Source organism: Ovis aries, chromosome 13 (genome assembly GCF_016772045.2).
Source record: "Ovis aries strain OAR_USU_Benz2616 breed Rambouillet chromosome 13, ARS-UI_Ramb_v3.0, whole genome shotgun sequence".
NCBI classification, from domain to species: domain Eukaryota; kingdom Metazoa; phylum Chordata; class Mammalia; order Artiodactyla; family Bovidae; genus Ovis; species Ovis aries.
In genome coordinates, this window is record NC_056066.1 from 78,535,919 (window position 1) to 78,550,692 (window position 14,774).

Genomic DNA, 14,774 nt, shown 5'->3' on the forward strand with positions numbered 1-14,774 from the left:
ATCTACAAAATGAGAATAAAAGTGCCTATATTGTAGGGTGGTTGTAGAGATTAAACGAGAAAATGTACTTGAAATGCCAGGCACAGTGCCCACTGTAAGCACCCAAGGAATGAGCTGGAATTCAACACAACTCTTGGGGAGGCTTGAGATGGGAACCGTGAAGAGAGATGATTCCCTCCTGTAGGGTCTCTGACCCCACGAAGTTCACAGAATCCATATAAGGTGCTAGAGCCAAAGGTGGATAGCTTAAAGTAGAACCTGCGGGAAGGCAACTTGACCAGCTCTTTCCACGTGCGCTTCAAGGACCACAGGTACAGAATTAGCTGGGTTGGCGGGTGAAAAATACACATTCCTGCACCCGAATCTTTTGGAGGTCGGCCCGGAAACCTGCCATTATTCAACACTATTGCACCGTGGAATGTGTGCTACATTGAATCCAGTCTGAGCAGGACTTCCTTGCTATTTTGGGAAATATTGAAAATCATTTCAAGATCTCAATCCATTCATTTCCGCAGCGCCCAGGAGACTCCAAAACAGAAAATACATTCAGAGAATAGCGGGGCCTTTCCCGAAAGTCCGATAAACCACGAAGCTCTAAGTTTCAAGAAACCGGGGCAGACATCGGGCCAGAGAAGGAGCCTGGAAGGGGAGCACGTAATGCTCCCTTGCTCCTCGCGTCTTCTCTAGCTTTGAGCCCTGAGACCTAGGCCCTGGCGCTGCAGGAAAGAAGCATCACTGCTTCAAGGTCACTTGAACCCCCACGCACAGCGTCACGGCGGGCACTCAAGACGCGTGGGCGGGGTGGGTGGGAGGTTTGCAAACCCATGCGCCGTGGGCGGGGCGCCAGGGGTCGCCTAGGCAACGGGCGCGCGCCACGCCCAAGCCCGGAGTCCGGGAAAGGAGGGGGGGAACTCGCGCGGCAAGATGTCTGCCCCAGGCCCCGCCCCCCGACCCCGCCCCGCGGAAGTGCTTGTCGACGCCTACGAGTGCTGATTGGCCCTTCCGGCTGAGGGGCGGAGCTCGCGGCAGCGCGGTGCGTACTTCCGGTTGCCGGGTTGACATGAAGAAGCGGCGGCGCGGCGGCGGCGGCGGCGGCGGCTGAGGAGGCGGTAGCGACAGAGCCGAGGCTTGCGGCGGGACTCGGGGCGGCGAGCGTGACGCGGCCTAGAGCGGCAGACGGCGCAGCGGGGCCGAGGGAGAGGCGCGGCAGCCGCCCCGGCCCGTCATGGAGATGGAGAAGGAGTTCGAGCAGATCGACAGAGCTGGGAGCTGGGCGGCCATTTACCAGGTGCGGGAGCGCCCCGGAGCGCTGCAGGCCCTTCCTGAGGCCTCGAGAGCCTTCCCCTCACACACACCGCCCCCAGCCCCGGTCTCCCTGTGCGTCCTGCCCTCCGCCTCGGCCCCCGCTGCTTGAGGACCCGATCGGACGGCGGCCGCGGCCGGCGCACTGTGTCTTTGTCTCCCGGGCGGGCCTGCGTCTCTCCCGGGCCTCGCAGTCCCCCGTTGACCCCCCACCTTCCTCAGGTCTTCCAGCCCCGGCTGACCGACCTCGCGAGCCTGGAAGCCGCCGGCCTCCGCTCTCGGTGCGAAGCCTCCCACCCCGCCCCCGCCCCCCGGCCCGGCCACTCTTTGTCCCTTGGGGTGATGGGCAGAGCGCCCCCCCACCCCCCACTTCCCTTCCTAGACCGGACCACCGCGGACTGCCTTCCTTTGTCTCCCCGGGGGGAGAGGAGTACTCCCGCCCTCCCTCTTTTACATTTCCTCTCCCCCTAGTCGCCGTGCTGCGTCGAGTCCCAAGGATGACAGTCCTTTCCCCTTTCCTGTTCATTCATTTGATGGATCTGCATCCGCGTGCCTGTTACCGTGCTAGGCACTGCGGAGGCGCTGGAGGTAGTGTTGGCTGAACGAGACCCGCGAGATCCTATCCACCCCGCTAGCTTAGTGTCGAACGGGGGCAGTCAAACACGTGAGCAGATCATTTCAAATGGTGACAGGGGGTACGACGAAAACAGAGTATCAGCAGGTCGGGAGTGACTTCAGGGGAGAGGGTCTGTCTCAGAGAAGGGGATCAGGGAAGATCTGTCAGAAGAAGAGGCATTTGCTCCGTGAGCTCCGCCCTGAGAGTATCAGACTCAAGCGCTTTAAAGCCAGGAGGACTGTAGCACCAACTCCACTGGGGCCAGAAGGTTACCCCGTGTCAGGCAGGCAGCGCGGGGGGAGGTTAACGTTTTTACCCTCTCGAAAACAGCATCTTTTTCTCCGGCGAGCATCTGACCCTTTGGTCAGGGTGGAGATGATGATGTCTTCCCAGTCCTCATCTCTTTGTGGGCTATGGTGGTTCATGAATAAAAACTTAGGGAGGTGGGGTTTCTCCCATATGTCTGCATCATCAGATAGAAAAGATGGAGAGGTCTGCTTTCAGGAGCAGCTAAATCCTGTGAGGAAAATATGTTGCTCCCGATTAAATGTCATTGCGGGGGTTGTGAGGATTAACCAAAACCATACTGGGTATTTTAAATAAGCGATGTACAGAATAGAGAGATGTTGTTACTTGTGTAAAGGAAGAAGGCTGTTTTCGGCTTATAGGCTCAAAAGGCAAATTGTGAGACCCATCAGCTGGTAGTATTAAAATCTATTTTGAGCTCCACTTAAAAAGGAAGAAAGCTTTAAGCAGTTCTTTGGTATGCTTGACTAACAAAAGCCTTTTTTTGACAGGCTTGGTTTCATGTGGATTTGCATCAAGCTTATTTGACAGGATTCTTTTTACTTGCACTGTAATGTATATTAGCTTCTGATAGACTAATGTTTATAACCACTCTAATCTTTATAAGTACAGTCGATCAATATATAACATCTTATTGCATGTCTAGTCTCTGAGTGAATTGAATGAATTCCACGAGTGACTTTGAGAATGTGTAGACAAGTTTTCTGCATCAAATTTAATGCAGTAAAGTGGTTTTAAAAGAAAAAATTCTTGGTCTGAAGTGTTGAAGTTGATTATGATGTACCCCATCTCAAGTAGGGGTGGCCTCCAGGAGTTTTGGTTGAATTTGATTTGTTTTAGGGCAGAGTGAGAGACCTATCACCCAAGCATTGTTAAAACTTTGTTAAGCAACCCACTAGCATGGAGCATGGTCTTCAGTTAAATTTCCCTCATTGTTTTAAGTTTGTCTACCACCTTGAAGTCCCATGAGTTACATGTTGAGATTTCTCTAGACTCATAATGGATTGCCACATTTCTGGAGGTGGTTTCTTTTATCTTAGAGAATTATCCACTCAGGCTTTCTCACCTTTGCAGTACAGATATTTCTCTTTTACAAAATCGAAATTAGAAGCTCTTTTCCTTCTTAACGTTAAAAGTGTTAAGAGCCAACTGTGGCATTTTAAAACAATGCAGAACTCAAATGCCCTTGAGTTTAAGGTGGCAGGTTTTCCAAAGTATGTGTCAATTTACCAAAACCATTATTTTTCAGAAATTCAAAGAAATGTGTTTATGGTTGGTAGAAAATGGAAGTTAAAAATATTTTGTGGCATATCACAATGAAGGCAACTTTCTACCAAGCCACTTTGAGCTTGCTTAGTCTATTATGATTTTTAAAATAACAGGTAATTTTTGTAAACAAAGCAGTGCAGTTATTTCTCACTATACTAACTTCTAACTAGAACAAAAAAATGTAAAAACTTGGGAACAATGGGAAAAGAACAAAGGATGAAGTAGACTTTTACATGCTGAGAAATGTGGCGGCTTAGGAAACAAATGTTTCAAGCAAAGATTCTGTTTGTCAGTTTGATAAAGTGAGTATAGCTGGTTTTAGTCGTTAATGCTAATAAATAGCATAGACATTAATAAGCATTTAGGTCTATAAAAAGTCAGCTCTGAAAGCATGTGCAGATGGCTTTAAAAGTTGTTTTCTATCACTTAAATGATTGTATGTCTGGTTTGAAAAGTGGAAGTAATACATAGAGGGCCTTGAGTGCTCAAGAGAGAAGAGATGGGGAAAAGGATTGGTTTTGAAGCTAGAATGAGAGAAGAGTGGGCTTGAGTGAATGAAAATCGGAAAAACTACGCATTTGTAATTTAAAGTTGGGGTCAGGTATTTTCAGTATTTCTCTCATTTCTAATTCTTTGATTCTCTGACGCTGTTCACTACTTCTCAGTATGAATGATTTGATTGTCTCAGATAAAAGAGATTGCAACAATAGCTTGTGACTCCAAGGCAAGATTTATTCTGTACTAGAGGCAGGCTTTGTAAAATGGGCCACTCTTCCAATTGACATTTGTTTTTATAGCTGCTTTCATTGTGAAATACGACTTACTGCCCGACTGTGTTAAAACCATGTTACAGTAGCCCGCTGAAATTCCTTACTGTTCTATACTTGTGTCATTATAGTCTAAGGTGAATATTAAAATTTCCTGATAACTTTTTATGTAGATACTATGCTCTTCAGAGAAAAATTGTGTTTTGTGCAGAGGAAGAGATCTATATACTATGACTCACTTCACTTAAAAAAAAAGACACGGAAATACAGGGAGAGCTTGGGAAGCCCTAGTCATCTTGAGTGACCCATTAGATCTAGATGTTCTCTTGTAGCCCTGGTTTGAGTGCACTAAATTTAGGTGTCTGATCCCCACTTTGGAAACATGCAGAGACGCTTGTAATTGTCTGGACTCCTCTTAGATTAACAGGGGGCACAAGTAGAAATAGTGAAAGGAAGACTGTTTTGCTGTCATTATTTGTTTGACATCACTGACGTATTTATAGGAATACTTTGGTTCTATTGGAAGTACATCATAAACCAGAGTATCAGATGGTTCTAAAAAGTCAGCTGGTGGATATGTGCTTAGTCGTGTCCAACTCTGTGTGACCCCATGGACTGTATCCTACCAGTATAGTGGTAATGCAAGTGATTTTCAGTTATCTACCATTGGGCCCCAAGGTCTCTCCAGTGCATTTTGCATTTTAGCACAAATAGCTCTCCCAGATCTGTTTTTATTCTGGTATTGAGTAATGTAATTAATGTATATTGAGTTTCATGATAAGTCTTTAAATTTTCTGTAGGGGTTTTTTTCAGTTTCTAAACTGCTGAAATAACTGTGTCCACCCCGTGCCTCCCCGCCCCCCACCGCCTTTTTTTGAGTTGTCTGTTTTCTGATCATTTAAATTGCAGAATCCTTTTAGCAGTTTTTGTCCAATGCTCTTAATGGCATGTATTTTTCATCAGCCTACCTGATGGCATGTGAGTTTTGCACAAACTGGCATCCCTCCCTACAGTGTTTATGTTAATTCGTTCGTGGTAACCAGCTGATACTGACTGCAGAGAGGCTGGGCGTGCTTCCTTGTACGGCCCCTGCTCGGGAACAATGAGAAGTCCAGCTGGGTCACTGTGTTCAAGACAGTGCAGCTTGGTACCAGTCAGTGGGCGCACGTTTTGAATATCCAGGAGTGCCAGGAACTTTGCAGTGGTTCTTGATTCCTCTGCTGCATCCCATTGACTGGTCACCATGATATGCTTCCTACCGTCCCACTGGTCTCAGTTTGCCTATGCTGCTACCGTTTCTGGTTTCACATGACAGAAATTAGTGAAGCCAGAAACATACTAATAAGGTCCCTCAACAATCTCTCCACATCTTCCCCTGCCCTACCGGATGTATTCTTCACATTATCTCTAGAGTAATTGTGTTAAAAACAGACCTGAGCCTGTCTCTCCTCTGTTTACTTCTACGCTGTCGTTTATCTGTGAGGTCCAAACTCCTTGGTGTGGCAGCCAGGCTCCAGCCTTCCCCTCCCTCCCGTGTACCTTTTGTTCTAGCCACCCTGGAAAGTGCAGTCTTCTCCAGACACCCTTCTCTCTCATTCCTCTGTCCCTTGGCTCAGCACTCTGTTTAGGCTGCCAGTCCCACTCTTTCTGGCTCAGACGCATGCCCCTCACACTAGATTTTGGCCTCCTTTGTCTGCGTCCTTACACCTTCACACCCCGTGCTCTCATGGGAGTGGTTTCTTCGTATCTGGGCTCATCTCCTGTAGAGTCCAAGCTATGAAGTCAGCTCTTCCATCTTTCTCATTCATCTTGGTGTGCTTTGCACCGGCCAGAGTGCCTTAAGAAATGTTGGGGTTGAATGGATTGTCAGCGCTTTGCTCTGGGCCCTGGCAATAGACAGACGAGTCATGGTTCCCAACTCACATTCTCAGGGAGGAGGAATGGTAGACACACGCATTAATAGATTAGCCTGTGTCGGTACTAATAGCAGAGGCCACTCAGAGAAAACCAGCGCAGTGGGAGCCGTGGCTTGATGAAGCAGTTTGGTTCTGCCCACTGTGGTGGCTTGGGAGAAAAGCTTGGGTCCTTACCCAGTAGGAGTTCACACCACCAGTGTGTTTCACAGGAACTGTCAGGGTAACAGCAGCTCTGTCCTTGGCCTGGGGTGAGCTGAATAGGAGACTTGGAGGTAGTATATCTGTCTCTAAAAATTATTGAATTACTCTCTTCTCATCACTCTCGACTTATTCTCACATGCCTTCTAGAAGGGCTTCACATGTACCTGGTTTGTAAGATACGTTTTGACTATGGTGGGATTAAAAATATGGTTCTCCGTAAAGTAACAACCCTTTTAAAATCTGTGATTTTTCTTTTTTTTCCTCAAAGTATAAATGGTAAAGGCAAACATTTTTGGCCTTTGATCCGACCACGCTTCTAGCCAGGAGAGCAGTTGAATCTTGCTTTTTCTCTAGTCGGTTCTCTCACTAACTAGGCTGACTGGGTCCCTTCCCTGCTTTGCGCTTCAGTCCCTTCCTTTGTAAAAGTAATCCTCTACCTAACTGACCACTAAGTTCTCGTCAAGTAATAAAAGTCTTTAATGTGCTCACAAAGAGAGTTTAATGTTCTTGAAGTAAGCCTTGTAAACACTGCAGTGACTGCTCAGTTTTGTAAGGTGTGTGGGTGTCAGTGGGTACAATTAGGCTCAAAAATGCATGAAAGTTTTGTGAGTATAGTTAAAGATTCAGAAGAATCAAAGCTTTTTTTCCCAAGAGGTATTGAAACCTTTTTAATAAGTGGGGTTGCTTTGGTGCAGTAATGTGGGAAAATGAGTGGCTCTGACATGTAAGTTACGCTTGCAGTTTCTCGAAGTAGCAATTGGTGGTTTTTCCTGTAAAGATAGAGGAACTGATTCTTGAGAATTTACGAAAGATTCAACCCCAGCTAGGTACACGAAGAGTCGCTGCCCTGTATGTTGTAATTTTAGAAAGAAACCTACATCTGGTCTAAATTCATTTGAAGAGTATGTTAGTATACACAGCTGCCATGTTTGCGAACAAAGTACCGAGGCTCCAGCGTTTGAGAAAGAACGCTTCACTTTGGGCTTCAGAGTTGCCTGACAGCTGCCCTCCCCTTTCTCAAGGCAGCGTGATGTAATCACAAGTAACTTACTGACAGTCTGTAAATTCTGAATGTCTGAAAGCTAGGAACAAGACCATTTCCCACGTAAGATCTTTTCTTTACCAAAATAAACAGCCAAAGGAAAATGAAGCTCACACACACACACACACACTCCCCCCGCCCCCATCAGTCAGTCATACTGCAGTGCAGGTCACACTGCAGATGAAAATAACTACTGATACATGATTTTCAGTTTTCTTCGTTTTAAATTTGTGACCTGATTTAATTTGCAGTTCCAAATGCTTATGATTCTACCGAGGCTGTATGTAAAGTTTTACAGGTGGTTATTGTGATTTACTCGCTAAGTCGTGTCTGACTTTTTGTGACTCTGGACCGTAGCCCGCCAGACTCCTCTGTCCATGGGATTCTCCAGGCAAGAATACTGGAGTGGGTGGCCATTTCTTTCTCCAAAAGTTTTATGGATACCCCATGGTAATTAGATTTGGTGCTTAAGGAGTTCTGCAGCACAGAACCACACAGTAAACATGACTTATTAGCAAAGGGACCCTTAAGGATTGTATTTTTCTCAGGAAAATACACATATTCCCTACTACTATTAATCTAGTACTGTGCCAGGAAATTGTGAGTCCTTATAGAAGAAGGTTAACCACTTGTTGAAGCAAACCTTTGGGCCCAAGTCGCCTTGTGTCCTGGGCTCATTTACTTGCAGAGCAGTCTTCCCAAAGACTGAGTGAGGCGTGCTTGCTTTGATGGATGGAGGAGGAAAAGCCTAGGTTGTGTTTGTGGCTTATGTGGGCCAGCAGCACCACTTGCAAAGGTAAGATGAGCATAGCAAAACTAGGGTTCCAAGGCTGCTTTTCCAGTCTACTAGTTAGTGATTGGAGAAGGAAAGCTCTCCCTTATCTCCATTACTCTGTTATTAAATGTTCTCCCCCCGGACTTTTTTCTTCTTACCGAATGGCTTTGTTATTGGTGCAACTCTTCCTTTTGAAGAGTCACATTTAAAAACTGCCACACTAAGTCCCAGGGAACAGCTTAGCTAGTTTTTATTCTGATGAGTCCTGATTACTCAGAGAATTGTGCACTGCTGTGAATTGCTTACAGAGAGGTGAACATCAAGTAATCACTCCAAATAGTTGGAGTTTTCTGAAGAACAGGGGGTCACTTAAAAATGTCTGCACATGAAATCACTGCTGAATATAACTTCACTCAGGAGAACAAATAGGCAAGCTGCATTTGTCATAATAGGGTAAATCAGCTTTAAATTCCCTTGGTGGTTAAACATTTGTCGCTGTTATATTTATCTCTCTTAGACCTTGTATTGCTTCACTATTCAAAGAGTCAGGCCTGAGTTTGCTTCTGCAGGGATAAAGGTGAAGTATGCTTCAGTGGCTAGTCAATATTTGTGTGGCCTTCGCACAGAGAGAAGAGGCCTCTCAGAAGATATTTAGAGGTGTATTAGAGGGAGTTTTCTGCTTTTTGTTGTTCTTGTTCTGCTCTATTTTTACCCTAATTTGAGCTGTTTTTTGACAGCATCTTAGAGTTAAGTGTCGCCAGTATTTTTCTCTGTCACGTGGATGTGCTGTGTGTGAGTAGTTGCTCAGTTGTGTCCGACTCTTAGTGACCGCATGGACTGTAGCCCGCCAGGCTCCTCTGCCCATGGGGATTCTCCAGGCAAGAATACTGGAGTGGGTTGCCATGCCCTCCTCCAGGGGCTCTTTCCAACCCAGGGATTGAACCCAGGTCTCCCACATTGCAGACAGCTCCTTCACTGTCTTAGCCACCAGAGAAGCCCAAGAATACTAGAGTGGGTAGCCTGTTCCTTCTCCAGGGGATCTTCCCAGCCTGGATGCCACTTCCTGGATCTCCCCCTACTGCCTGGATGCCACTTCCTTATTGCCAGGGTCTTTCAGATCATCATCCTAAGAAGTGGGGTGAAGCAGAGTGGTGCAGGATCAGGAAGTTGCCTTAAGCCCCATCAGGTTGACAGGCGCAAAGCCCATCTCTGGAGCAACCCCCAGTGCACGGGGTGAGGTGGCCGAGCTGGAGGCTCAGCCAGCCCACATGCCTCTTGACTGTTGGCTGAGACTCCACGGCCCCAGGATGTGTGCTGTGCTCTCAGGGGTCCTTCATGTGCCTCTCATGGTACTGTTCTAGGTGTATCTAATTACTCCTTCGTGTCCTGCTGACAGTTTTTCTTAATGCATCCTGGGAATATTAGTGCCATTGGCAGAGTTCCGTTTCATCTGTTCTCGTCGTAGGAGCCAGGTCTGCTCCTGTGCCTTGCTTTCCTACTTACTGGTAAGAATGCTTTTGATCATTTGAGTGACAGTATTGAAGAATGCACAGTAGCAGTTGGTAAGTTTTATGCTCATCTTTTCTTAACCACTTGTTTCCATCCTTTTCGAGCTTGAACTTGCCTCAGAAAACTTACGAAAACGTAGTCATCACTCAGAATAACTGTAAAAAAAAATAGTTGAAGTTTAACAAACTGGTACCTCCCCCCTCCCCTGCCAGGAACCTGTATTTGTCAACTAAGCTTCCTTTTACAACATGTTCCACTACTTGTTATTGTTTCCCAACAGACTTGTTCATTGGACAATGAAGTTCCTTTTGAACGAAAAAATAAATGGCTGGAGGAGATGGAGGCAAGGTTCGGTTTGCAGTAGGAGTCTGGCGTGTCCATGGCTCTTTCTGTGAAGTGCAGCTGGAGATGGGTGTGGTCCATCATCTAAACTTTCCTATCTGCAGTTTGAGGAGGTGGTTACCCTTCCAACCACTGAGGAGCGCACAGCACATGCTACTTTATTTACAGGGTGAAACTTGGCCCTAGTGGTTTCCCCTGTACTTGCCTTCAGAGGAATAAAATGCCATTCTTTGGTAAAGTTTCCATGTCAGGTCCACTTTAGAAGGAAGAAAGGATACAGCCGAAGTTAAAGGATTAAACTGGCATCACTCCTTTAGTTTTGTAAATGCCTTTAATGTTTGATTTTTGTAGGTTGCTCTTAAGGAAGTGATAAGCGTGTTAGGTTATTTGTGGTTTGAGCTCATTTTGGTCTCCTGTTCACAGCTTGCTCGGTATCCTCTGACGCTAAAACATGCTTTCTTAGAAAGACAAATGTTGAAATGTAGGACTCAGTCTGTATTCTGCGCTTGGCGACATTTCAAAAGCGTATTTTTCTCAGTACTTCGGTAGCCGGACACTTTGAAGCAAAGCAGTTTTCTTTTAAAATCATCGATTGCTTTGCTGAGTAATGTCTCTCCTTTTCCAGCAGGTAAATTAGATTCTTTCCTCCAGGCATGGAACTGTTGCTCCAGGCTAGCAGCTTAAGGGTATTTTTTAAAAGAGTCTGTCTGATCCTGGGATGTAACTGCATAGGAAACCTTTCCCACCCTGTCCCCTTCATTGATAAAGCCTTGTACTTCTAAAGACTGGGCTTTTGTCTCTTTCCAGTACTGGTTAGGTTCACACAGGAGTTTTGCTTCAAAGCATTAGTTCCAAACTGCCTTGCTCCCCACTCTTAAGGAACCACCCTGAACCACCCTGATGTACCCCCAGGAACTTGGGAGGTGATGGAAGGGAGAGCACGGGGTTTGGGATTTGGGTCTGCCTTCAATTATTGTGGGACCTCAAAGGAGTTAACATTCAGGATCAGGAAAAATGTAGTGATTAGACCAGACAACCTTGCTGCATGGCTGGAATGTGACATCCTGCGCCTCCGTGGTCGGATGAGCAGCCGGGAGAGTGGGACAGCTTTGCTGAGGAGCCGGGCTCCGTGCCCCACGGCTGCTGGATTCAGGAGCCTTCTGTGTTCCGTGCTCCCCTTCATCTAACAGTGAGACGGAGCTTCCAGTTTCCATATTCGCTCAAATCAAAACTTTAACGGCTTCATTATGGCTTTAAAAATAAAGCACTCTATGTAGGCATAAATTGATTATTTTACAAAATGACCAACTGCCACACTGACGAATGTAGTTTATTCTGAAATTATTCTCATGTCTAAAGAGAATTATTAGGTTTTTGTAATTGGACTAATATCTCCCATTCAAGGGAGAAACACACGGTCTGATCCATGTTGTGCGCTCATTCATAATGAAACCCAGTATAGCTGACATTTACTGAAGTCTGTTGTATGCCCCAGGCACTGGGCAGAGCGCTTTACTTGCAGTGCCGTTTATTACACACCATAAATCGGTCTTTAAGAGCAGGAAATGCTTTAGGCAGACAATTAGGTGTCAGAGCTTCTATGTTCTTCCCTGCCTGAGGTCTCCCGTGTCCTACATCCAGCTTTACAACGGCCTGGTGGCCGTGCTCACACTGCACCACTGCAGACGGGATTGTGCTGCGCCTCCTGGGTGATCAGCACCTGGAAAGAGAAGGTCAAGATTGTGACCACTGTCCGTATTTCTGACCTGTTACTCATATGTCACGAGGTGACCATCCAGTTATATTGGACTTGATCCACACAGTGCTTTAAAAACAAGAGGAGCTTGAATTTTTGTTGTTGTTGGTAAATCAGGAGGAATTACCTACAAATCTGGGTTTTTGACTTCTCTTGAAAAATCTGCAGATCATACGGTCTGAACCCAGAGTGATAGTGGTCTGGTGGGCCCAGGGGCACCACTCCCCCTAACTCCACACTAGTAATCTAACTCGTGTGTATCCTTCATTTACCACAGCTCTCCAGCCGGTCAGCCTGTCCTCTCTTGTATGAACTACCCAGCCGTTGGACCCTTGAATTTGAGCCTCTACTCCAGGCTGGGTTTTTTCCTTTAGAGTTTGCTATCAGCATTAGAATTAAGATGATTTTTAAGATGATGTTTAGGCTTGTAAGTAGTTAGCATGCTGTCATTAGATAAAATCAGAGGAAGGGAATACTAGCCTGAAATGTGGTGGCTGGTGTCAAAATGCCTTGGGCGGGCCCTTAACATTGAAAGCCAGGACAAGATTATTAAGCAGGGGCTTCTTTCCTTCCTGCCCTTCCCCTCCCCTCCCATCCTCTGCCCCCTTCTGCTATTTTGAGGAAGCTGGAAGCTGCCGCCATGTTTTTCCACCTCGAGCAACTGAGTGTGATTATATTTTTGTCCCATGTTCAATTATTTCCATGAACTATTTTTGATGATCAACTTGGAAATTAAATTGGATAGTCCATGTGGGACTTGATAAGAAGAATGACTTGCTCAAATGTATTTGCACTGAAAAATCTAAGAAGTAAGGTTTTTAATGACTTGCTTGGTGACCTGGTTAGGAATGATACCATTTGTTGTGGGTCTCAATTCACGAAGTTTCTTTCTCTACCTTGTACCCTCTGGCAAGGGGTGAAGGAAATGACAGCCATGAGAAGAATATGTCTATGCATTACAAAGACTAGACGTGAGAGGCCTTGGTACCTGTGTAGCAGCAGAAGTTCACGTGTTACTGTAAGAGATGCTGCTGCTTTGATCTCCCTTGAACATCTGTTCCTCCATAGACGTGTGTGCTATGTAACAAGTCAGAACAAGCAATAGCAAGAAGTCCCTGGTGGCCCAGTGGTTAGGACTTCGTGCTTTCACCACCACTGATGTAGGTTCAGTCCCTGGTCAGGGAACTAAGATCTTGCAGGCTGCATGGCATAGCGAAAAATAAATACATCCATTAATTAAAAATAAAGTTTTTTTTTTTTTTTAAGTACAAGCACTAGGTAGGGCAGATTCTTTACCATTATAAAACAACCAGGATCTTTGTTCTAGGGTTTATACCTTTTCCCTTCCTAAAGCTGAATCCCAGAAGGACAGAACTGACTCCGTGTTCCAGCAGCCCAGAATCATGTGACATGATGGCACTACTCATTTAATACTTCTTTGTATACGTGCAGTTAAAATCAGTAACTGAAGATCAGTTTCTCCATGAAGCTTTTAGCTACCCTTTACTTCTTCTTCTGTTCTCCAGTTGCACACTCCTCTCAGGCAGAGCCCATTCACTCATTTGAGTATGTGAGCTGGGTGCCAGGCTGTGGGGGCCAGTGAGGATAGTGGTGCGCGAGAAAGACACAGTCGGTCCTTACTCTTACGAAGCTTAGCAGTGCAGCCAGCACAGGCCGAAGAGAGACAATCCCAGTTCAGTAATGAGAGTGCTCTTGGCATAGGCCTGGGCGCTGGGCCATTCGGGAGAAGGAACAGCAGGCAGAGGCACTGTCAGGAGAAACAGTTTATATGCGTCTCATCTGGGTTTCCCTGGCGGCTCAGTGGCAGAGAGTCCACCTGCCAGTGCCAGAGACACGGGCTCGATCCCTGGTCCGGGAGGATCCCCATGCCCCGGAGCACCTAGGCCCGTGCACCACAGCCACTGCACCTGTGCTGTGGAGCCCGGAACCGCGCCTTCCGAAGCCTGAGTGCGCTGCCGCCTGTGCATCGCAGCGACAGCAGCCACCGCAGCCAGAAGCCCTGCAGATGCTCTTCGGTCTGTACAGAAAGCAGCGCTACATTTTCACATGTAAAATATTTTTTAAAAGACTCTTTAAGTATAAACTTGACTCACTAAGAGCAAATTGAAAATATGTGACTATCCCCCTGATTTGTAGATGATACTGTAAAAATAAAGGTCTCATTTATTCACTGTGAACTTTAAAGGATATTTTTAATGGTGTTAGCCAGCTCATGCCATTATGTGGTCTGTGTTAACGGTTCTCTATAAATAGATGGCTTTGTTTGAGTGATTCTTTCATGTCTGGTACCTTGTAAAATAAGTTTGCTGATAATTTATCCTAGTTTTAAATGATTAAGCGATGAGCTTTAATTCTCAGGCATTTTAACATTTTGGATATGATTACAGATTCTGAGACTTTATGATTACTTAAATTTAAACATACAAATTACCGTCTTGAGCAATTCTAAATGAGTTGCTGAATGTTGTCTGTTTTCCATTCACATACTTACTAAACTCATTCTTTGCTGTGTAGAAACAGTCAGAATTAGATATCTGCAAACCATTAAGGTTGTGAAACATCTATTTTTCCCTTTTTCTAATTCTGGCTCTGAAGATCATGTATCAAAGTAACACTGGATTTTATTTTTTAAAGACTAATTGTTGATTGCTAGTTGTTAGAGGTTTGAAAGGGGGAGAGTTTTCCTGCATGGTGGGTGATGAAGTAGAGTAAAAGGCGCTTTGGCTGGCTGTCTTTCTTGCAATAGTGAAGGAGGGTGTTTAAGTGTGCTTTTGGCTTTTGTTTTTCCTCCTTAAAGTTTTATTTTGGAGTCACTCACACGCCACTGAATGGATAGACTATGGGACATCCATAGCAGCAGATGCATGGAGTAGAGCAACAGTAGCTCCTAGACCTCTCACAGAATCACTAAGCACAGCAAGGTAGAATGTTGCCAGGCGTCGGGTGGGAGTG

The 14,774-nt window shown here is 45.8% G+C and overlaps 1 protein-coding gene across 3 annotated transcripts in view; it reads left to right on the top strand.

The window, feature by feature from the left end:
- Positions 1-1,037: 1,037 nt before the first annotated feature.
- The window catches only part of PTPN1 (protein tyrosine phosphatase non-receptor type 1), a 64,362-nt gene continuing 50,625 nt past the window's right edge, over positions 1,038-14,774 (top strand). For all 3 annotated transcript variants that reach the window (XM_015099934.3, XM_027977319.2, XM_060397098.1), the window contains exon 1: positions 1,038-1,288. In XM_015099934.3, coding sequence (XP_014955420.2) covers positions 1,226-1,288 — 63 coding nt within the window. In that variant the 5' untranslated portion in view covers positions 1,038-1,225. The remainder of the gene's footprint in view (positions 1,289-14,774) is intronic.